The sequence below is a fragment of the Eschrichtius robustus genome, chromosome 10 (genome assembly GCF_028021215.1).
Source record: "Eschrichtius robustus isolate mEscRob2 chromosome 10, mEscRob2.pri, whole genome shotgun sequence".
Lineage (NCBI taxonomy): Eukaryota > Metazoa > Chordata > Mammalia > Artiodactyla > Eschrichtiidae > Eschrichtius > Eschrichtius robustus.
In genome coordinates, this window is record NC_090833.1 from 97,602,267 (window position 1) to 97,626,194 (window position 23,928).

Here is a 23,928-nt window from a genome sequence, read left to right on the forward strand (position 1 = left end):
AAAAAAAAAAAAAAGAAAGAAAGAAAATAAGTGAACACAAAAGCATTACAAGGCAAATATTGTACTATAAAAACAAAGCTACTATAGCAATATTAATATTCTGTAAGACACAATTTAAGGCATGGAGCATAAAAAAGGACAAGAGGGGCCATTTTATACTGTGATCAATTAGGATTTCACATGTGGCAGTAACAAAACCCAACAATGGCTACTTCAACAAAGAGAGTTTATTTTGACAATATAATTAATTCATTACCAGGCAAGCCAGACCTGCCTCAGGGTCTCATGCTGTCAGCAATCTCCTGGCTTCTTTCTTTCTCTATGTTCTGTCATTCTCATGGTTTCCTAATGATACTAAAATGACTCCTTTACCTCCTCTGTTTCAGAGAGGAGGAAGAAAAAGGAAATGCCAAGAAAGAGTGGTACCTATATCAGAAGTTATACCCATGGCTACTCCTAAATAGAAGGGAAATCAGCAAATGCAAATAATTAGCTGAGTATATTGTTACTCAAACCAAAATTGGGGTGTTGTTGCTAAGGAATAAGGTAAGAACACGTATGACGTAGGCCACAACCAGTGTTTATTATACACAGTGACAAAACAAACTGTAGTCTAACTACATAAAATTATCAGAAACTTCTGTATACCTAACAACATCACTGAGAAATACAAAAGGCAAAACATAATTATAGAGACAAATTTACAAAATCACAATCATAGTATAAACAAGCCTCTTTCAGACACTGATAAATCAAGCAGACAAAAAATAAGTAAGAATAAAGAACTGTCATCAAAAAGTCTACACATAGGGAGTTCCCTGGTGGCCTAGTGGTTAGGGTTCTGGGTTTTTCACTGCGTGGCCCAGGTTCGATCCCTGGTTGGGGAACTGAGATCCCGCAAGCCATGTAATGTGGCCAAATAAATAAATAAATAAAAGTCTATAAATAACAAATGTTGGCAAGGATGTGGAGAAAAGGGAAGTCTTATACACTCCTGGTGGGAATGTAAATTGGTGCAGCCACTATGGAAAACAGTGCAGAGGTTCCTCAAAAAAACAAGAATAGAACTACCATATGATCCAGCAATGCTACTCCTGGGTATATATCTGAAAAAATTGAAAACACTAATTTGAAAAGATACATGCACCCCAGTGTTCACAGCAGCATTATTTACAATACCCAAGATATGGAAGCAACCCAAGTGTCCATTAATAGATAATGGATGAAGATGTGGTATACACACACACACACACACACACACACACACACAGACTATCACTCAGCCATAAAAAAGAATGAAATTCTGCTATTTGCAACAATGTGGATAGTCCTTGAGGGCATTACGCTTAGTGAAATAAGTCAGACAGAGAAAGACAAACACTGTATGCTATCACTTATATGTGAAATCTAAAAAATAAAAACATGAATGTATATAACAAAACAGAAACAGACTCACAGATATAGAAAACAAACTAGTGGATACCAGTGGGGAAAGGGAAGAGGGAAGGGAAAAGATGGGGTAGGGAATTAAAAGATACAATCTACTATGTATAAAATAAATAAGCAACAAATATACATTGTAGAGCACAGGGAAATATAGCCATTATTTTGTAATAACTTTAAATGGAGCATAATCTATAAAAATATGGAATCACTATGCTGTACACCTGAAACTAATATAATACTGTAAATAAACTACTCTGCAATTTAAAAATAAGCAAAATAAAAGGAATAAAGAAGATTTAAATCAGTGCTACTCAAAGTTTGGTCTGTGTACCACTGTGCTACAAAGTTAGGAGCTTATGCCAGAATGTACGTCAATTATGCCGCTAAGCACACTGTTCAGTTCAGCTAATAGCTTTTTTTTTTTAATAGTAAGAGTTTCTTGTTGAAGAAAGTTTTTTACATTGGTTTACTTTCTAGCATAAGCTCCTTATCTTGTCATAGACCTGATAATGTGTTCACAGACCAGCTATTTTTTGAGTAACATTGATTTAACTCTTTTTTTATCCCCACATAAAGATTTGTTTTCTGACCAGCTACTCTACTTTGATTAATACTGGTTTAAATAATATCTTAACAAGGTTGAACCCAGCAACAGATGATAATTACTTTTTCCTAAGAGTTACTGTGTGCCAACAACTCAACCCTGACAGAAACCCGAGGGCATGTGAATAGAAGAGCCAGATTTGAACCCAGGCAAATCTAGACGACATTGCTGTTCATCGCTCTGCCTCTATGGCCAGCACAGTAGGTCGGTTCTGTGGTGGTTAGCCTAAGTCACAGTGCTACTCTCATCCTCCACACAAACAGTGCAGCGTGACACACTTCATCTGCCAGTGTGTGCACAAAATCTGTGCTGGTGCAATTTTCATCGCATGGAGAACGGTTGATAAGAAGTTATAAGTTTGAAACTTGCACATCAATCTTACCTCCTACTAGTTTCATTGACTAAAGTCAAGTCCATTTATGAGGTTTATTTTCAGAAATTCCTGACCCTAGGGTGGAGGAACAAAGATGTTCAATTCTTGTGCTTGAGGGGCTCAAGGCAAAGGCTTGGGTGAGGACTCATTCTCTGTCGTTCGTCTTTGGGGCACACTGAGGAATGTAGAAAAGACAGAGCCTTGTTCCACAAATCTTATCTGTGCTCAATGTTGTACTTTCAGTTTTCTGTGAATTGAGGGTAGACATCATTGTGAGGGAAATAAGGAAACACTTGGAATCATGGATACGACTTACCCGTGACTTTTACCCCAATCTCATTTCTTCTTCCCCACAGACAGGCACTGTTAACAGTTTCAATTGTATCCTTCAAGTCCTTATAATATGCAATTATATAGTACAGATTGGGTATGGGATTATTGTTTTATTATTATTATTTTACAAAAAATCCTATGTTGCTTGTATTGTTCTGTGACTTGCTTTTTTCTCTTAACATGTCGTGAAGGTCTATCTGTCAGTATATGTAGCTCTATCTCATTGTGTTAAACTGCAGTTCAATATTGTGGGAAATATACATATGTATATGTTCATTTAGAATTTCCCTATTTACAGATATTTAGGTGATTTCTAATTTTTTGCTATGACAAATAATGCTATAGGTATTAGTGCCTAGTCTCCAAAGATGGCTCCCAATAAAGTACACCTCCAGGTTTTCATGTCCTTACAAAGTCCCCTCCCACACTGAATCTGACATTGTGACTTACTGTAGCCAATAGAATGCAGGGGAATTGGTGCTGTAATAGCTCTAGGACTAAGCCTTAGGAAAGACCGGCAGCTTTCACTTCTGTGGTCTTTGGAGCTGGCCGCAGCGTAAGAGATCCAATACCCTTCTGAAGAGAGAGAGGCCATCCCACAGAGGCCTTGGAGAAGGACATACCCCACACTTCCCCTGGAGACAGAGGCCAAGTGGAAGAACACAAAGGTGCCAGACATGTAAGTGAAGAAGCCATCTTGGATGTTTAATCCAGTTGAGCCTTCAGTGTCCTACACCCCAATGGAAACTCATCCAGCTGAGCTCAGTTAGACCCATAGAACCTTGAGGGCTAATCATGAATTGTTGTTTTAAGCTATTAAGTGTTGGGGTTTATTAAGTGTTTTAAGCTATTAAGTGTTTTAAGCTATTAAGTGTTTAAGCTATCTATGTGGCAAGAGATAAGTGAAATTCTGCAATAAACAGTACAACTCCTCTCCTTAACTCTGTATACAGAGAACTAAATGGCTAGGTCATAAGGCACACACATCAAATTTTAATAAATCCTGCTGGGTTACCCTTCAAAATGGCTGGATACCACAATGATTGGGGGTATCGTTTTCTCTTAAAGTTCTTGCCAGATCAAAAATGAGATTTTACTTCATTTTGCATTTCTCTGATTACTAGTCAGTTAAATATTTGTTTTTCTTTGTGTACTGGCCATTTATGTTGACTTTTCTGTTGACTGCCTGTTATAGGAGAGACCAACAGGATTGTCTGCAGTGCTTCTCTCCCAATTACCCTTCCAGGGCGATTCTCTGCCTCAACTTCCCAGGGTTTCCAGGTACTATTGACACTGGTATGCAACTCCAGCTGACAGACAAGGTATTTATCTTCCTGCCTTGGCAAAGCCACTCTCATGTCCACAAGAGCCCCATTGTCATACATTCAGGTGGGTATCCCTGATGCCCTCCCAAAGTCTCAGTAAAAAAGGAGAATGGCTGTGTGCCATTCTGGGATGATGAGAGACTGGACATTGTGTACATCATCCTGCTACTGGCCTTCTGAACTGTGAGGGAATTATGACCCTCAGCTCCTGTTCTGGCCACAACACCCCATCAGCTCACATTTGAGGACTGCCTAATCCCAGAGAGAGCCACCACATCTTGCAGCACTGAAGTACCAGGGTGGTTTCATTTGCACCTCTGTTAGACCTGTAACACCTTGTGGGAGGGGTTGCAGAGCACCCACCACATCTAGCACCAGTGTACCAGGATTTCCTAAGCATGAAAACACTGCTCCCTCCAAGGGGCTGCACGCTGCTGCTCTACTCGCCTAAAGTTGGAAGATCAAGTCTTTCCTGGAAGCTCTGAATCTCGCTCTGATGACAGCCCTTGGAGTGGATCCAGTTCTGGTCCTCCTACCCCCCTCCCAGAAAGCAAGAGCATTCACATGGATGAAGCAATCGCTGAACTAGCACTCACTCCCTCATGGAGGAGAAGGCACTGTGGTCTTCTTCCTCTAACACAGGAAATGTGTGTGTGTGTGTGTATATTTCATCTAGTTTAGATACTTTTTTTAAAAAAATTAATTAATTTATTTATTTATGGCTGTGTTGGGTCTTCGTTTCTGTGCGAGGGCTTTCTCTAGTTGCGGCAAGCGGGGGCCACTCTTCATCGTGGTGCGCGGGCCTCTCACCATCGCGGCCTCTCTTGCTGTGGAGCACAGGCTCCAGACGCGCAGGCTCAGTAATTGTGGCTCACGGGCCCAGCCGCTCCGCGGCATGTGGGATCTTCCCGGACCGGGGCACGAACCCGTGTCCCCTGCATTGGCAGGCAGATTCTCAACCACTGCGCCACCAGGGAAGCCCTAGTTTAGATACTTTTATATTGGACAATCTTGGGTTGTGTTTAATACTTTTATAATTAATAGTAAGTAATTTGAAAGGACTACGTCTGGGCTGCACCCACGTATTACATTATATTAGCGTCCTGGGACTGCTGCAACAAACCACCAGGGCAGGGAGGCTCAAACAAGAATTTTTTGTCTCGTAGTTCTGGAGGCCGAAGTCTAAGATCAAGGTGTCAGCCGGACCAGGATCCCTCTGAAGGCCTCACTCCAGCTTCCTTGGCTGTGGCAACATAACTCCAATCTCCCCAGTATGTCTTCCCTCTCTACGTGTCTGTCCCTGTGTCCAAATTTCCCCTTTTTAGAAGGACACTGTCATACTTGTATTAGGGCCCACCCTGATGACCTCTTCTTAACTTGATCATCTGAAAAGACCCTATTTCTAAATAAGATCACGGTCACAGGTACTAGTGGCTGGAATTAGTACTTCACCATCTTTTAGGGGACACAATTCAACCCATAACATACACCAAAACCAGTGGGCTGAATGTAAGACAGCTGAATGTAGGTCTCAGGCTTCCAGAAGCTTGAACTAGTGGAATCAGGACAATTTTCTATGTATTCCAGAGACTCTGTTACATAGGAGAGGCACTGGATATATAAGCACAGACAATAAGACTAATAACTGTTGACTCATAAGGGATAGAGATTCTACATTTGCTTTTAAGACTGAGAAATAAATTATTTTTAAAGGGGATTTGGAAGATATTTTAGGCATGGAATATTGTTGAACAAGAACCTTAGCAATATTAGTACTTTCATCCAATAATCCTATTGTTGTGACCATGATGATTTAAATACTTCTTGGTTTTATTGACTTTTCTTTTCAAAAAAAGAATGGACTATTATTTTTAATTGCCCTGTTAGGAAAAAATATTCTAACCACATGTATGGTATAATTTGGTATAATGTGGTATAATCTTTGTCCCTGGTGCCTGGCACAGAGCTCCTAGAACCCTTGAAATCTGGGTGACAGAAGTGTCTTTTGTTATTCACAATGAACCCCTTCAACCATACCTGAGTTTATGTTCATGAGGTGACTGACTTTCGGAGGGGTCTAGAGAGCTTTGGGATGGGGGCTGGTCACCGGAAAGACCAACCAAGGCATGATTAAAGAGTCACCCACTCCCAGCCCCCACCTGCCTCCCACCCCAACCTCTGCAGAGGGAAGAGGGGCTAGATGTGGAATTCAATCACCAAAGGCCAATGATTTAGTCAATCATGCCTATGTAGTGAAACATCTGTAAACCCCCCCTAAATGAAAGGGCTTGGAAAACTTCCAAGTTAGTGAATATGTGGAGGTGCTGGGAGGGTGGTGCACCCAGGGAGGGCATGGAAGTGCCACGCAACCCCCCTTATACCTTGCCCTATGCATCTCTTCCATTTGGCTGTTCCTGAGTTGTATGCTTTATAATAAACTGGAAATATTAATTAAAGTGCTTTCCTGAGTTCTGTGAGCCATTCTGGCAAATTATTAAACCTGAGGAGGGGGGTGTGGGAACCTCCCCGCATTGTAGCCAAGTTGGCAGAAGAGTAGGTATCTTGAGCACCCAGTACCTGAGACGGGTATCTGACGTGAGGGTTTCTTGTGGGACTGGGTCCCTAACCTGTGCAGTCTGATGTTAACTACTGGTAGTGAGTGTCAGAATAGAGTCAAATCATGGGATTCCCAGTTGCTCTCTGGATCATTGAAGAATTGGTGTTGGAAAGACGCCATGCATTTGCTGTCCTGGGAAGAAAAACCTTCTCAGCATGATTAAGGAGATAAAGGCTTGAGCTTCAACCAGTAGTGGGCCTTCTTGAGATGACCCCCTGCCAGGTGGGAGTCACTGCCATGCAAAATGATAAACTACAAAGGAAGAGATTAATTCCTGTCAGTCTCTTTCTACTGCCCCCATTTCTTGACATAAAGATTGGAAATTTAAGATAAAGTTTCTTTGTTTTAATGATTGTGCTCAAGATTTAGAACTTCTAAAGCTTGTAGTTAGTGGTGGAAACTGGAATCTTTGTTTCATCGTACCTGAATCTGAACTTTTGGGAACAAAAAAGCCTACCTAAGCTGTATGTAGACATAAATGGTTTGAGATAAGATATACTTTATAAAACCACTATAGTAAAATATACTTTATAAAACCACTATAGTTTGGGAGGGATGTGTAATTTTGGGATAGACCCATAAAAAAATTATTCAGTCATGTAAGTGTGAAATGGAGAAACTGCTAGCATTATTTTATAAAGATTTGCTACACATTAGAGAGAAAGGCAGTAGGCTGGTAAATGAAGGAATTTATTGTTAAATCAGCGTTCAACACATCAGAGTTTTTCTGCCTTGCTTCCTCCTTCCTTCCCTCCCTCTCTCCCTCCCTCCCGTATATGCTGCTATCACATCTCAGGCATTGGTGAAAATACACCAGCCTGTTTCTTATGGAGGTTCAGATCGATAGGGAAAATCGACCTAATCATGTCAGCTTGCATCATATGGGTAAGATTATAACTGTGATGTGTGCCTCCAGGTGGGGTCCTAGGTCCTCTGTCTACATGGAGCCTTGATCCATCGTGAGATGATGGTGATAGGAGGGGTGTCCCTGAGGAAGTGACAGCTGAAGGGAGGAGTAAATGCTACCTAAGGGAAGGAAGTCAGGGAGAGCACGTTCCAAGCAGAAAGAACAGCTCGTGGAAAGTCCCCACGTGGAAGGGAGCCTGATGCTTTTTGTGTTTTTGAGGAAATGAGAGACCAAAATGGCTGGAAAGTAAGAGCAAAGATAGCATGGTGTAGAATGAGGCTGGGCATTTGTTTGGGGTCAGGCCCTTTACGTAACGTAAAGTTTTCAGTCTTTGACTTAAGAGCAGTAGCAAGCTATTGGGCAGCAACTTGGTTAGACTTGAGTTTGAAAGATCTTTCCATATACGTGTGTGGAAAGCATACTGAAGCTGGGTGATAGTAGAAATGGGGAGACTGGTATGGAGGCTCTTATCTAGGTAAAGGTGTTATTATCTTGAGTTATGGTGATGGCAATGGTGATGGAGGACAGCAGACAGAAGGCATCCAGAAGGTAAAACCAATAGGATGTAGCAATGGGGTGGAGGTAGGGAGATGTCAAGGGCAGGGCCTAGGCTTCTGTCTTATAGAGGTACATGGATACCATTGCATGAGGGAGGGAATTTAGGAAAAAGACTAGGTTTGAGGCAGAGTTCAGGGTTTGGGGGATGTAGATCACAAGTTCAAGCTGGATAACTTTAGTTTGAGGTGCCACTGGGACAGCCAAGTGGAAATGCCAAGGAGACGATTGAAAATGTAGGGCTGGAGGTCAGGGGAATAGTTCAGGTTGGATGTGTACGTTTAGGAGTTGCCAGGCGTATAGGTGGCAGCTGAAGCCATGAGCTTGGAAGAGATTTCTCATTTGGGAGTGTGGAGTGAGAAGAGAGTATGGTCTAGGACCGTGCCCAGCATAACTGCCAAGTGGAGAGGTTGAGTAACAAAGGAGAAAATGAGGAAAGCCTAAAGAAGTAGCAGTGGAACCAGGAGAGCTTGGTGTCATAAAGCCAAGGGGAAACGTGTTTTCCAGAAGGAGTGGTCCGGGATAAAGTGCTGCAGAGAGGCTGAGAAAGAGAGAAACAAAGATGTCCACCGGGTTTCATAGTCTAGGGGTCCCAGCTGACCATGGCTGAGCTATTTGTGTGGACTCAGTGTGGAGTGAGGAAATGGAGCCATCTTGTTTTACAAGTTTTGTTATTTATCTTGTTTTGCACTTAATTTTTGTATCACGTGCTGCTGTCAGAGAAGTGTACAATTCAGTTGAGGATGTCCCAAGTGAAAAGAAAAATGAGCAAGTGACAATCTCACTGCACTAGTTTGCATGTGCTCCCCACAAAAGCCCAGTGGGCGGAAGCCTGTGAACTGTAGTTATCAACTTTTCACATTAGGGCAGTAAAGTTTGGTATGCTCAAACACTCCAGATTCTCACTGATTGTTTTGGTTGGAGCTAGCATCTACTGAGACTCAAAAAGCACGACCCATAAAAGCAAAAAATTGATTAAATTGAATTTCATCAAAATGAGAAACTGCTGCTTATGAAAAGATATTGTAAAAAACGTTAAAAGACACATCAGAGGCTGGGAGAAAATATTATCTATGTCCAAATCTTTATCTTCCTGAAATGGGCTTATATCCAGAACATATTAAAAAAACACTTAAAACTCAAAAATAAGAAGTTAAGAGATGAGCAGAAGATTTAAACAGACATTTCACAAAAGAAGGTATACAAATGGTCAATAGACTGTTCTTCAGATACCCCGGGACTCCTTGGTCTTGAAGCCTTCACACTGGCCCATTTCTGCACCTGGAATGCTTTCGCCCAGATATCTGCATGGCTCCTTGCTCGTGGTCTTCAAAGGGTGCCTGGCTTCTTCCTGTTACTCTTGCTGGCTCACACCATGATCATTTCCTCTCCCTCTTGCCTACTGCCTGTCCTGGGGACAGCATGGCTGTGTTCAAGGTACATGATGTGGTAATCGGTCTTCTGGTATACATGCCTCCATACAGTTTCCTCCTACAACGAAGAGGTCTGGCCTGCAAAACCAACAAGATACTGTGGAAATGACTGCACGTGACTTCCAAGGCTGAGTTATAAAAGGCTCTGCTGCTGCCACCTGGCTCTCACTCTGGGGGAGGTCAGGCGCCATGTTGTGAGGATGCTCAAGGAGCCCTGGGGAGAGGTCTGTGTGGCCAGGAACAGAGGCCCTCCTGCCCACACCCTGCACTAACTTGCCAGGCATGTGAGCAAGCCACCTTGTGAAGACCTTCCTGCCCCAGTGAAGCCTTCGGATGATGCAGCCCTGGCTGACATCTGACTGCAGCCTCATTGCAGACCCTGAACCAGGCCTAGCTAAGCCTCTCCTGAATTCTTGACCTATGGAAAGTATGTGAAATAATAAATGTGTACTGTTTTAAGCTGTTAGGTTTGAGGGTGACTTGTAATGCAGCAATCAATAGCTAATACATGTGGGAGGGAATAAGTAGGTCCAATCTGGCTTGGGATCTAAGCCACATTCTGCCAACTATTTAGAAAATGCGTATTTCAACCCTACCCATTTATAGGTGTAAACTTATTGCGTTTATCCCTCAGTTCTGAACCTGTAGAAAGGGGAGAAAGGAGGGAGTGAGGGGGAGGTTGGGGAGAGCAGGCCAGAGTTATAGGTAGGGATATTTTGGGGAAAGAGAAATCCTGAAAAGATGATTTTTAAAAAGCTTTAAGAAATCATGTGTGATATAACCCCCATTTCTGACCCCACCCAAGAAACCGTCAGCAAAAATACATGTCACTGGTTAAACTGTCGGGTCAGGTGGGGAACCCAGTCATGTGAAAATTGCAGACAGATGGGGGGCTGAAGCATGATTAGGTCATTTCCCCAAAGTTCACACCAAGAATGTGGCAGAGCTGCTCACCCAATGGTTCTGGAAGGACAACCTCAAGCATATGCAGTGGAAAGCAAAAGGGGCGCAGGTCCACGAAAAGGACAAAGCTTTGCTGATCAACCGGTTTTTGAAGGCAAGGCGCATAGGACCTTTCTCTGCCCTCTGTCTGTTTTTCATTAAATCCGGAATGGAGGGGTCTGGAACTAGTGCTTCAAGACCAACTCTTAAAGCCTTATTTACTCGTAAAGCATCCTTGAGGGCCCCCAGGGGAAGAAAAGGGAGGAAACACCCAAAGATAAACACCTGGCAGTCCTCACACAACACCGGGGAGAGCGGTCCGCAGTTCAGACCCGCACCAGCGGCGGCCGGAGTAGCAGCTGTGTGCGGGGCGCTGGAGCTGGATAATGATTTTACCATCTTCTCCCACTCTGCCCTGGATCCCTGGCCGCCCCTGGCCAGTCAGAGTAAGAGTCCTTCATCTGCTTTAGGAATGAGAACTGTGTGGGATGTTCCCCCAAATAGCTTCGGCAGAGACAGACAGGCCTAAATAATTTGAACAGGCGTAACGGGCGGGGCTGGCTCAGTCACGTTGTCAGCAGACCACAGCAAGAGGACTTTTATTTCCTGCCATGTGTGAGGCGGTGGAAGGGCATTTCCAGGGGGGAAAGCTCAGGGGTCTGCGGGTCTGGCACCCAAGGCCAGGTCTCTCCCGAATTCACGCCACTCGCAGGAAATGGTGTTTGCGCAAAAGCGCCAAACAAACTGTTCGATAATCAGTTAAAAGATAAATCGCACAAAACAAACAACTGAGCCCCTGGAGGTTCCGAATCCTTTCTCCAAGAGAGCAAAAACAAAGAAAATTCCTAAGTTACAAACAGGAGAGTCAGGCCTTCCAATTCCAGACCTTTGCATGTGTTAAGCAAAACCAAGAATAAGCAAGAAAATATGCTATTTGAATTGCGTTCAAAATGTCTTTTACAAGTGAAGCAAATTACTTCTGCATGTTCTGAGGCTCTGCAGAGAACAAATAGTGGCCTTTAATGGGTAAAATTACACAATTTGCTTTTAACAGTAAACCCAAAGCCGCGGTGGCTTCAAATAGCATCGCGCTCCCGAGAGCTCCCTCCACGCAGCTCCACTCTTAGCAGTTTCTGAGCATTTTGGAGGGACGAAGTTGTCCCCACCGGGCGCAGCGTGGCGAGGAGGGGCCGGGAGTCGCCGGCGGGAACGCGGCCTGTTTCTTTCCTTGAACGTTCTGCTTCTCTTCCTCCCGCGCCGCCAGTTTCTGGGACCGGGTGGCTCTTTGATTTGCCCCGGTGTCGGCTGGCGGGGCGCAGTGTCGTCCTGAGTTACAGATTTATGACCAGGACCCCGGGGGTCCCGCCCCCTAAAGATGGGTGCCAACTGCCCCGGGCGTCTCTGCGGCGAGGGGAGCCCCCCCCCCGAGGTCTGGCTGTACGCCCCCAAGGCTCCAACTTTGCGGCCAAGCGTCCCGAGGAGCAGGCCCGAGGGCGGGAGCGGGAGGCACGTCCGGGGACTGAGCTGCGGCCCCCGGTCCAGGCCCCCAGCGGCCCGCGCGCCCCGCCCGCCGCAGGCGTGTCCCTCCGGCAGGGGGCGCCGGCGCCGGCCTCGCTCTGCCCATCGGGGCGGGCGAGCCTGGGACCCTGCCTCCCTGCTCGCCCACTCCCGCCCCCCGCGCTTGTCCAGGCGGCCGGAGCCGAGAGGCGCATCCCGGTCGGGAGAGGAGGAGGACCACGAGTTCCTCGAAAGGGACCAACTCGCAAAGTGCCCGGGAGAAAGGGCAGCGGACGCGCGGCCGACAGGGGTGGTGGCGCCCGGACCCCGCGCCGCGCCGGTCCCAGCGCCCCGGCCCCCACGGCCCGCGGCATGGCCCGGGGCTTGGCGCTGCCGTTGCTGTGCGTCCCAGCCGTCTGGGCGGCCGCCGTTCTCCTGCTCTGCGTGTCCGGGACCTCAGGTAGGACCAGCCGGTCCGCGCCTGCCTGGGCGCACCTCCTCCGTGCGCGGGCACGGGGCTTTCGTCTCGTGCGTGTTTCCCTTCCTTCGTGATTCTGCCCGGGCCGCCGCGCCGGCGCCGCTGCTCCCGAGAGAGGGGCGCCTGACTGGGCCCCTCCGCACACGCCTCGGCCCCGCTCCCCTGCCCGCGCCCCGCCGCGCGGGGCTGCTTTCAATAAGGCGCGCTCTGGGGACGACTAAGTGTTTCCAGAGGCCGGGGCGGGCGGCGCCCGCGCCCGCGGGGAGCCCCTAGCCGGGGGTTTCTGAGGGTCGTGAGTGTGAATGCGGCCGGGCCCCGGGTCCGCAGACGTGTCCGAGGTTCCCAGGACCTTGACTCGGCCCTGCTCCCCGAGGTTCCCTTCCAGGGCTCCTGGCCCGCGGCGCCCCCCTCTGAGCCGAGATCTCCCCAGGGCGGGCGCCGCGGTGGGACGAGGCTCGGGGAAGGGGGCTCCCTATCCCCGCCGCTTGGTTGAAAGGGGATTTGGCTTCCCTTTTGTTGGCCCCTCACCCCCTCCCCCACCGCCGGGAGGTGGCCGAAGCGGCATTTCCTGTGCCTGGGGTCCCCGGGCGGCCTTTCGGCTGCTGGGGACCTGGCCTCCTTCGGGCAGGCTGGAGGGGCGGGCCCGGCTCCCGGGTGGCGTTTTCCTCGAGGGTCGCGCGATCTTGGGCGGCGTGGACCGCGGGGCGCGCAAGAGCTGCCGCCAGTTCGGGGAGAACCTGGGGGGACCGCCCTAGGGGGGGCCAAGCCGTCCCGAACCCCGGGGCACCCCTGGCCTGCACCCCTCGCCAGATTCCCGCACCCTGCCGCGGCGGGGCCTCCAGGTTTGGAGGCTGAGGGGGTTCGCCTCACGTCCCAGAAATCCGTGAGCCGCCCCTTACACGTGAGTGGGTCTCAGTGTCTCCACTCCACGCATTGCTTCCCCCCCCACCCCCCCGCCCCCGCTCCCGCTCCCGCTCCATTTCTGCAGGAAGGTGAGAATAAGGCAACAGGCGCGAGAAGGGGGCTCAGCTCTTCTCGTATCCTGCTGCTAGCTGCGCGCTCCAGGGACCAGTCCTCCGATATAGGAATGCTGGGCAGCCTTTCCTGGGGGGCGTTTGGGTTTAAGCAAGAGCCGATTACGTCACACATCCCTGGTTAGTTGATTTGGGAAAGGGGTTTGCATTTATGTCGCTGTTCCTTAAAGCATAAGCCGCTCAGGGTGTAATGTGCAATGGTAGGTAAACCAGACCTTCTAAGTCAGTCTTTGGGGTTTTAACAACATCCCTGTGGATTTCTGCACCCCTCACCCCGCTAGAATCCCTCTCCCCTTTCGAGTCAGGGGATGCATTTGCTGCGCTGTGGGAGGGGGAAGAGGGGGCTTTTCCCGGCGACTCGACGTGCTTTTGCACAGCGTCTGCGTGGTGACCTCGTGGGGATTAATTGCCCTGCAAAACCGTACCTCGCAAACTTATGCCCGGCGGCGGTTTAAGTTGCATTTGTCAGGGAAGAGTTGGAGGTGGGTGATGTGAGAAAAGGTGATAGGTTTGTTGCTTAAATAAAGGTTGTAACAAGACTGGAAAGGCTGCTCGCATTTTAAAAGCGCAGAGTAGTTGAAACATTGCCGTCGTTTACAGTCGAGTTTAAGAAATCTCTGAGGAACAAAGCCATCCAATATCATTTTCATTAATTTTTGAACCCTGTGTGGAGGTAATTTTCTTTTTCCAGTAAAATAATAGTAATCTCTATAGGGGAGGGAGCAGGGAAGCTGTTTATAATTCTCTTCCTTCTGGAATGCTAGGCTAGCTGGAAATTCAAAGAATATGATCATATTCAAAACTATGAATACAATTTTATGATTACAGGAGATTCGAGCGTTTGGCATATTTTCAGCTGTAAAGAAGAATCCCTGTAATTTGAGTGTATTTTATATACAAAACATAAGTTACTATGTAAAAACATGGAAAAGTTATTCTAAAAGGATTTTTAAGTTCTACATTTTTATAGAAGACTCTGTTCCTTAACGAGATAAATACCTGATTTGGGACCGGTGGCCCACCTGGGTAGGTTAGGCTGGGAGTTTGGGGGTCCCCCCACCCCAATTTTGACAGTGCAGTGTTTACTTCTGGCCCAGATCCCTGGAGTGATGGTGGTAATAAATAATGATAGTGATCCATTTGGAAGTAAGTAAACGAAAACATCTTGAATAAGAAGACTTTATGGAAAAAGAAAAGTTTTTATATACTATATAGTAAGGAAACATGTTTTTCTTATTATGGCTGTGTACCAAGCAAAGAAGAATCACACATTTGAAAATTTTCAATGTTTAACAGTGAGAGCAAGTTTAACCCTCACATCTACTTGATAAAAATGCCATCTGGAGACAATGACCACCACTGACCCTATGTGACATTCCGTGTGAGCTGCTATACTAAACTGTTTATAAAAATGGCGATAGGTGATCGAGGGGCTCTAGTCAGTGAGGCTGAACTCTTGATTAGTAAAGCAAGTCACAGTTAGAAAACTTAACAAGAAATCTGCTTAATGTTTTGCAAGCAGAAAAGCAACATGGGTTTAAAAAGGTGCGTTTACCAGGAGTAGTTTTTGGTGAGAGTGATCTGCAAATTTACGAGGCAATGTGAAATAACATTTCTATTTTTATTGCTAAACCGTTTTTGTACTGTTTGGTCAAAATACCGCCGTAATTATTGTTTGTATGTCAGTCTCTGCTATGGTGTGATTTGTAGTGAATTACTTGTTCCCCGAGAACGTTTTGTCTCTTTAGCCTCGGTTTAACCTCTGAGACATTTAAGCCTGGCAGAGTTTGGGTTTAATGCCTATCCTTTGGAATCTTTTTCTGAGATCAATGGGATAGAAATGCAGGAGTAGGGGAACAGCCCGTCTGACAGGTAGGGAAGATTAATCTCCTAAAGGGGGATTTCTAAAGCAAGGTTTCAGCTGGAGAAGTGGCGCTCCTTTAAAATGCATTCCACGGGAGGCCAGGATGTGGAAAGTTATCATTATCATTGAAATGGGAACTGGGTGTGAAAGCCTTGGCCTCCCTAATCTGCAGAACTCTGACTTCTCTGATTAAAAAGTATAGGAAATCTGTGTACTCTGTAACTCTTTTCCCAGGGAGAGCTGTAATTATACAATTCCAAGTTGTCAGGGAAAAGAAAGTGGGCTACTGTTATCTGACCCCAAGGTTTAAAACCATCTTCTAAAATGCTCATTGATGTCAGGGGCCTTTTGGTGTTTATCTCGTCCATTCCCTGGGAACCTGGAGGGGATCCGGCAGCATCCTGTGCTTACCACCTGGAGAAAGGGCTGGGCTGCGGAGCTTTGGGTTCACCCTGCTGTGCCCTACGGGGAGCTCCTTATGGGCCGTGACATACTTCTGTTCATGGTGAAGAAAGTTGTCATTAAGATATTTCCTTCTTTGGGGACCTGTGGTGACTGCCAGGTGGACTCCATGAGTACCGTGCGTGGAAGGTGTCAAAGCAAAGTAACCAGGGGGACTTGCTTTGCAGAGGAAGCGTTGCTGGTTAAGTCTGAATTTTACATGGCCAATAGTAACTTCGTGAAAGGACAGTTGGGCTGAAAGGACTGGTTTTGAAAACATCGCTTCTCAGTGACTCTGGGTTCTTTGGTTTTTGTATTGTTGCATCACTGTAACAGAAACACTAGGAGTTCGGTGGGTAGTGCGGGCTTCTTGAGTTTTGAAGTAAAAATCTAAGCAACAAGAGTAGCTCTGGCCCACTAATTATGGCTGCAACTGGCTGGGGTTTGTACCAGCCTCCTTTTTCTAGTATATATTGATTCGGTTTTGCTGAGGAGCTTGCCGAGTTGGAAATGAGGGTGGGATAGCTCTGCTTGCATGTGCTGCTGTCTAAAATACGTCTGGGGTGTGATCTGTTTAAAATCATATTAGCAGAGTGACCAAGGAATTGTTGAACATTAGGAAGGCTTTTCAAAAATAAGGAATTGTGTTGGTGTGGTTTGTATTATTTTGGGGATTTCTGGTTTTTTTGTTTTTTGTTTTTCAAGTTCTATCTCTGAAAGAACCAAAAAAATCAAAAGCCAAAGGGAAGGAGATAATTACAGAAAAATTTAGCCTAATTAGACTAAGTGGCTTGTCCTCTAGAAAGTCTTAAGTTCCAGTGGGATGTGGTGTGTGTGTCTTTAATTGTCACTGGAATGAGCTTCAGTAAGCACTCTGTCACTTTTGAGATGTTATCTGGGGAGAATGTGGCTGCTTCTTCAAATCCCCCTGGAGTGGGGGAGGGTTTTCCCCAAGTCCCAAAAGCTACCAGCCTAATAGTTTCCACACCCCAGTGCCCTCCTGGAGGGCTAGTTAACCCAGCGTGCACTTCAATGACAGAAATCCTCGTTGTAGACTTGTGCTGTGGAGTATAGTAGCCGCTAGGCACATGTAGCTATTTAGGTTAAAATTAATTAAACTGGACTGAACTGAAAGATTCAGTTCCTCCACCCCACCAGATGCATTTCAGTGGCGGCGTGTGGCGGTGGCTCAGATGGCCCAGGTACGTAGAGGACGTTTCCAGCATTGCAGGAAGCTCTGTGGGCCACTCTCCTGTTTGTCCAGGGTCTGTGTGTTGGCCACTGTTGCTTCAGGAACAGTCTTGTGGAGTCCAGAGCCAAGGAGGAGCTTCACCTTGTTTGCTTAGAGTTCTGTTTGTTGACTGTGGGAGATTTGAAGGCAAAAATGAAATGGATTGACTCTAATCTGTGGAACTAGAGGGCCGTGCCCCAAGAGGGGCTTAGCAGAGGTGTGATGATGACCGAGGCAACAAAACCTTAGCGTATATGCTTGCATACTGTACAGTGCTGATATGAGGGAAATGTTAGCTTTAAAGAATTCGCATGTGAGGGGCTAAACGAGATTATGTGAACACGTGTGTGCACACTCACGTCTGTGTTCGCGTGTGTTTGGGAGAGGGCACACCGTGGCTTCAGTGCCATTAACAAAGCACATGAAATGGTGATAGTGACGACTGTTTTCCTCAGATTAGGCTGTCTGACGTAATGGGAGATCTTCAAGTGGTGAAAGGAAACAAATGTCATGGGAAGAAGGTTTAAAGTGCAGATTCAAAAGAATCCCGGCACAAGAAAGGCGAAGGAAACCTGCCCCGGGCCCGGCACATTGGGGGCATGCAAAAGCAGTTTCCCACGTGGGGAACGAAATCACAGTAGGGGAGGAAGAGGGAGTGGGGAGATGACATTTGAGGACATACTTATGGACGAATTCACAGTCCAGTCTGAACTGAGTCTTATGTGCATCAGCTGTGATTTGCCAAAGACTTCCTGGAGCAAGCAGATCTGTGATAATGCCTGTTAGCGGCCAACCCTCGCAAGATCTTCTCCTTTACCTCTGGTAACCGCCACGTGGGATGCGGTGGAATGTGTCTGTGGAATGTGTTTGCAGACCGGAAAGGGCTGAGAGAGGAGGGCAGATGTGGGAAGACGCAGTAGGAACCAAGCGTAGCCAGAGCACCGTCCTCAGAGAAGGGGAAATCGTGTGGAGTCAAGAGTCTGAGGATCTTAGCTCCCAGGCAAATGCAGGATGTGATGAGATAAGCAGGGCAAGGCATGGCGAGCTGCAGCCACGTTTTCGGAGGATAATTTGGCAGCACCCGGGGGTGGGGGTGGGAAAGCTAAGAGGGTAGTGGTTGCACCCAAGAAAGGAGGTGCATGAAGAATCAAGGGCCTCGGTCTTGGATTTGTTGGGGGAATTCCCAGGAATTCCTGGGAGGAGCATCCTGGGAGAAAACTGATGCAGAAGGGAAAGTCCAGTCATTCCTTAGGGGTCTGGAGCAGGGATGCACACAACATTTTGGCTCCTGGAAGACAATGGGCATTGGGAAGGAGAATGAGTAGGATTTGTGGGATGATGAGGAATTGAGTGAGGACATGAGAGTTCCATCTAAAATAGGGAGCAGCCCACAAATGAATGGTAAGAAGGGTGTAGGAAGGGAGTGAGGGGTCACAGGCTGAGAATGCTTTTAGGCACAACCTCTGGGTCATATTCATTTCAGTGGCCACCTTGCTGTCCTATTGTAGGGTGTTATTTTATGTTTTCAACTCTTATAGAACATTTGGAAATAACACTTGGAAATTGGGAATTTTCCTCCCAACAGTGAAATAACTCCCAGGTCGCCATAGTCTTTGTATAACATTGGATACGTTTCTAGAGGAGCTTAAAGTCTACAGGAAGAGTGGTGACGAGGGGGAGCTCTGTCTTAAGTGAACGTGAGACGTGGAGGGAGGACAGGAGTGGAGGGACTGGCTGGGTGTGCATCTGCTTATTTTGCAAAAAGAAACACGGAGAGGAGAAACCGTAAAGTGACACCTCAGATCTTTTCTTAATTAAGGTAAAATATGCATAAAATAGACCTTTTAAGCCATTTTTAAGTGTACAGTTCACTAGCATTAAGTATCTTCACACTGTTGTGCCACCGTTGCTACCATCCATCTCCAGAACTGTTTTCATCCCCCAGACTGAAACTCCGCCCCCGATTAAACAACAACTCCCCATTCCCCCTTCCAGCCCTGGCAGTCACCATTCTACTTTCCATCTCTATGAATTTGACTACTATAGGTATCTCAAATAAATGGAATTATATTATTTGTCCTTTTGTAACTGTCTTCTTTCACTTAACATAGTCTTTTCAAGGTTCATCCATATTGTAACATGTGTTAGTACTTTTTTGAAGGCTGAATAATACTCCATTATACACACACACGCGCTCATACATACCATGCATATACCACATTTTGTTTTTCTGTTTTTTCTGTCTGTTGGTGGACATTTGGGTTGTTTCCTCCTTTTGGCTCTTGTGAATAGTGCTGTTATGAACATGGGATTACAGATATCTGTTCAAGTCCTTGCTTTCAGTTCTTTTGGATGTACACCCAGAAGTGGGATTGCTGGATCATATGGTCGTTCTATGTTTAATTTTTTGAGTAACTGCCATACTGTCAACATTTGTTATTCTCTGTTTTATTGATAACAGTCATCATAATGAGTGTGAAGTGGTTTTAATCTCATTGTGGTTTGGATTTGCATTTTTCTAATGATTAGTGACGTTGAGCATTTTTTCATGTCATTTGTATATATTTCATGGCCATTTGTATATCTTCTTTGGATATGTCTGTTCAAATCCTTTGCTCATTTTTTAATCATATTGTTTGGGTTGTCTTGGTTGAGTTGTAGGAGTTCTTTGTGTTCTAGATATTAACTCCTTATCAGATATATGATTTACACATATTTTCTTCCATTCTGTGGGTTGCTTTTCCACTCTGTTGATAATGTCTTTTGATGCACAAAAGTTTTTAATTTTAATGAATCAATTTATGTTGTTGTTGTTTTTTTTTTTTTTTGGTTTTACCTGTGGTTTTGGTGTCATATCCAAGAAATCATTGCTAAGGCCAATGTCATGAAGCTTTTCCACTATGCTTTTTTCTGAAAGTTTTTAGTTTTAGCTTTTTTTAGGTCCTCGATCCATTTGGAGTTAATTTTTATAGATGGTGTAAGGTAAGGGTTCAGCTTCATTATTTCGAATGTAGATATACAGTTTTCCCAGCACCCTTTGTTGAAAAGTTTGTTCTTTATTCATTGAATGGTCTTGGCATCCTTGTCATTTGCTACATATGTAGAGTTTATTTCTGGGCTCTCTATTCCATTGGTCTATGTGTCTGCCCTTAAGCCAGTGTTTTGATTATTGCAGCTTTGTAGTATGTTTTGAGATCAGGAAGTATGAGTGTTCCAACCTCGTTTTCTTTTTCTAGATTGTTTTGGCTATTTGGGATCCCTTGAAATTCCATATGAATTTTAGGATGGATTTTCTATTTCTACAAAAAGCGTCACTGGGATTTTGATAAAGATTGCACTGAATCTGTACATTGCTTTGGGTAGTATGGACATCTTAACAAGTCTTATAGTCCACAAACACAGGCTGTCTTTCCTTTTATTTAGATGTTCTTTAATTTCTCTCAACAACGTTTTGTAGTTTTCAGTGTACAAGTCTTTTATCCACTTGATTGAATTTATTCTTAGTATTTTATTCTTTTTGATGCTTTTGTGAATGGAAATGCTTTCTTAATTTCATTTTTGGATTGATTTTTGTTAGTGTATAATAGTGCAGCTGATTTTTGCCTGTTGATTTTGTATCCTGCAAATTAGTTTAATTTGTTTGGTAGCTCAAATAGAATTTTTGTGTATCTGTATGTAGGATCATGCCATCTGTGAACAGAGATAATTTTACTTCTTTCTTTCCAATTTTGGATGCCTTTATTTCTTTTTAAATTTTTGTCTAATTGCTCTATCTAGAACTTCCAATATTATATTTAATAGAAGTGGTGAAAGCAGACATCCTTGTCTTGTTCCTGATCTTAGAGAAAAAACTTTCAGTTTTTCACCATTGAGTATGAAGTTAGCTGTAGGCTTATCATTTATGGCCTTTACTATGTTAAGATAGTTTCCTTCTATTCTTAGTTCATTCTGACATATTTTTGTATGAACATGTTAATGTTCTACATGTTCAAAAAATAAAGTTAAATCACTGAAAATGGCAGGAAGCTAAAATTGAATACAAACAAGTAAGTCCAACTATAAAAGAAACCTATTGGGTGGGCCGAGAAGTGCCTTCGGTTTTTTAAGTAAAAATAAAAGACACATTTTTCATTTTCACCAAGAACTTTATCGAACAGCATATTCACCCTTTTGTTCCACTACTTTCTGCCATTTTTCAGGCAACTTCATAATTCCATCTTCCCAAAACTTTTTATCTTTTTGAGCAAAGAACTGTTCCAGGTACCTTTTATAGCCTTCCAGGGAATTGAAATTTTTTCCATTAAGAGAATTTTGTAAAGATTGAAATAAATGGAAATCCAAAGGTGCAATGTCTGATGAATACAGCGGATGAATCAGAACTTCCAGCCAAGCTGTAACAGTTTTTGCCTGGTCATCAAAGAAACATGGGGTCCTACATTATCCTGATGGAAAATTTGTTTTTTGTTGACTAATTCTGGATGCTTTTCGTGGAGTGCCACTTTCAGTTGGTCTAACTGGTAGCAGTACTTGTTGGAATTAATCGTTTGGTTTTCCGGAAGGAGCTCATAATAGAGGACTCCCTTCCAATCCCACCAGAAACACAACATCACCTTCTTTGGATGAAGACCGGCCTTTGGTGTGGTTGGTGGTGGTTCATTTCTCTTGCCTCACGATCTCTTCTGTTCCATGTTGTTGTACAGTATCCACTTTTCATCGCCTGTCACAATTTGTTTCAAAAACAGAACATTTTCATTACGTTTAAGTAGAGAATCGCATGGGAAATACGGTCAAGAAAGTTTTTTTCACTTATGTGGAACACAAACATCAAAGTGATTCACATAACCAAGCTGGTGCAAATGATTTTCAACGCTGAATTTGGATATTTTGAGTATGTTGGCTATTTCCCGCATGGTATAACATTGATTGTTCTCAATTTATGTCTCGATTTGGTCACCATCAACTTCAACTGGCCTACTTGACCGTGGAGCATTGTCCAGTGAGAAATCTCCAGCACGAAACTTCGCAAACCACTTTTGACACATTCGATCAGTCACAGCACCTTCTCCATACACTGCACAAATCTTTTTTTGCATTTCAGTTGCATTTGTACCTTTCTTGAAATAATAAAGCAGGGACTTCCCTGGTGGTCCAGTGGTAAAGAATCCACCTTTCAATGCAGGGGACGCGGGTTCTATCCCTGGTCGGGGAACTAAGATCCCACATGCTGCGGGGCAACTAAGCCTGCGCGCCACAACTACTGAGCTCGCGCACATCAACTAGAGAGCCCACGTGCCACAGACTACAGAGCCTATGGGCTCTGGAGCCTGTGCCACAACTAGCGAAGACAAAACCCGCACGCCACAACTAGAGAGAAGCCCGTATGCCTCAACGAAGATCCCACGTGCTGAAACGAAGATCCCGCCTGCCGCAACAAAGACCCGACGCAGCCAAATAAATAAATAAATATTAAAAGAAATAATAAAGCATAATAGGCTGAAAATGTTGCTTTTTTTCTTCCATCTTCAGTATTAAAAAGGCTACACAAAAATTCACCAATTTTGATAAGTCTTTTTTTACATGCACACTGATATGACAGCTGTCACATACAGTCTAATGAAAGGGTTTCCCATGAAGTTAAAGACAACTAAGTGCTACTAGAGCCGTCTTACAGAAAAAACCGAACGAACCTTTTGGCCAACCCAATAGTTCAGGTGAATGTGGACCCAATACTTTGACTATACATCCTCAGTCTAGATGGAAAACAAAGCAAAGCAAAACCTGAAAACAAATCTTGCACTTTTAGGGGTTTGTTTTTCATAGCAGTAGGGGTGTAACAATTGTGAGACTGTTTTGTGTGAATTGTGGGATTGGGCAAATAAGGTGTGTTGGTAACATTGGAGCCAGGGTTCCTGCTGTGGAAGAAGGGAGATACAAATGAGGAATGAGGGAAAACAAGGAAGAACCCAGAGGGGTTGGATTGGAAGTTGGAGAGATTAGTATAACTCATGATTTATGCATATACACACACATTTACATATATGTATAAAATAATGTATGTTAGGATTATAAATTCATAGTTCATAAAATAGATTTTTTTCTATACATAACAGTTATTTCTAGCACCTCATTAGGAATGAGCCCTATTAGTGCCCAGATCTTGGTTTCTAAATACTGTTACACATTATAGGAACTAGGATACCTTGGAGAAATGACTGATTATGGGGCCAGGATAGGAAAAAATATAAGATGAGCCAGGAGCGTAATCTTGTGAGAGAAAGTGAACAGAAACAATGGGAACATATCAAATGTACAGTTGCCAGCTTGGAGGCGTTCCAGTGGTCAAATCTCCGACAGGTTAAGCGTCAAATAAATAAGGACAAGCATGGATTATACGTGGAACAAAATAGGAATCTATGATTCAACACTGATAAGTAAATAAGTACAATTGCCCCTCTGTATCTGTGGATTCTGCATCCTCGGATTCAACCAACCATGGATCAAAAATATTTAAAAAATTCCAGAAAGTTCCAAAAAGCAGAACCTGCATTTTCTGCACGCTGGCAACTATTTACATAACATTTACATTGTATTTACAGCCTTTTACATAACATTTGCATTGTATCAGGTGTTATAAGTCATCTAGAGATGATGTAAAGTATACGGGAGGATGTGTGTGTAGGTAATATGCAAATTCTACTGCCATTTTATTTTATTTATTTTTTAAAAATTTATTTATTTATTTATTTATTTATTTATGTTTGGCTGTGTTGGGTCTTCGTTTCTGTGCGAGGGCTTTCTCTAGTTGCGGCAAGCGGGGGCCACTCTTCATCGCGGTGCGCGGGCCTCTC

At 44.6% G+C, this 23,928-nt stretch overlaps 1 protein-coding gene and 1 non-coding gene across 3 annotated transcripts in view; both read left to right on the forward strand.

Annotated features, from left to right (window-relative positions):
• Positions 1–815: 815 nt before the first annotated feature.
• Positions 816–887, forward strand: TRNAK-UUU (transfer RNA lysine (anticodon UUU)). The gene has a single exon. It is a non-coding gene; the product is annotated as a tRNA-Lys (tRNA).
• Positions 888–11,709: 10,822 nt separating this feature from the next.
• ROR2 (receptor tyrosine kinase like orphan receptor 2) overlaps positions 11,710–23,928 on the forward strand; it is a 216,956-nt gene continuing 204,737 nt past the window's right edge. The window contains exon 1 of one of the 2 annotated variants that reach the window (XR_011075095.1): positions 11,710–12,492. Coding sequence is in view for 1 of the 2 variants with exons in the window: in XM_068551870.1 (XP_068407971.1) it covers positions 11,877–12,492 (616 nt within the window). In the remaining variant the exon portion in view is untranslated. The remainder of the gene's footprint in view (positions 12,493–23,928) is intronic. The other variant, XM_068551870.1, reaches the window with a different exon arrangement.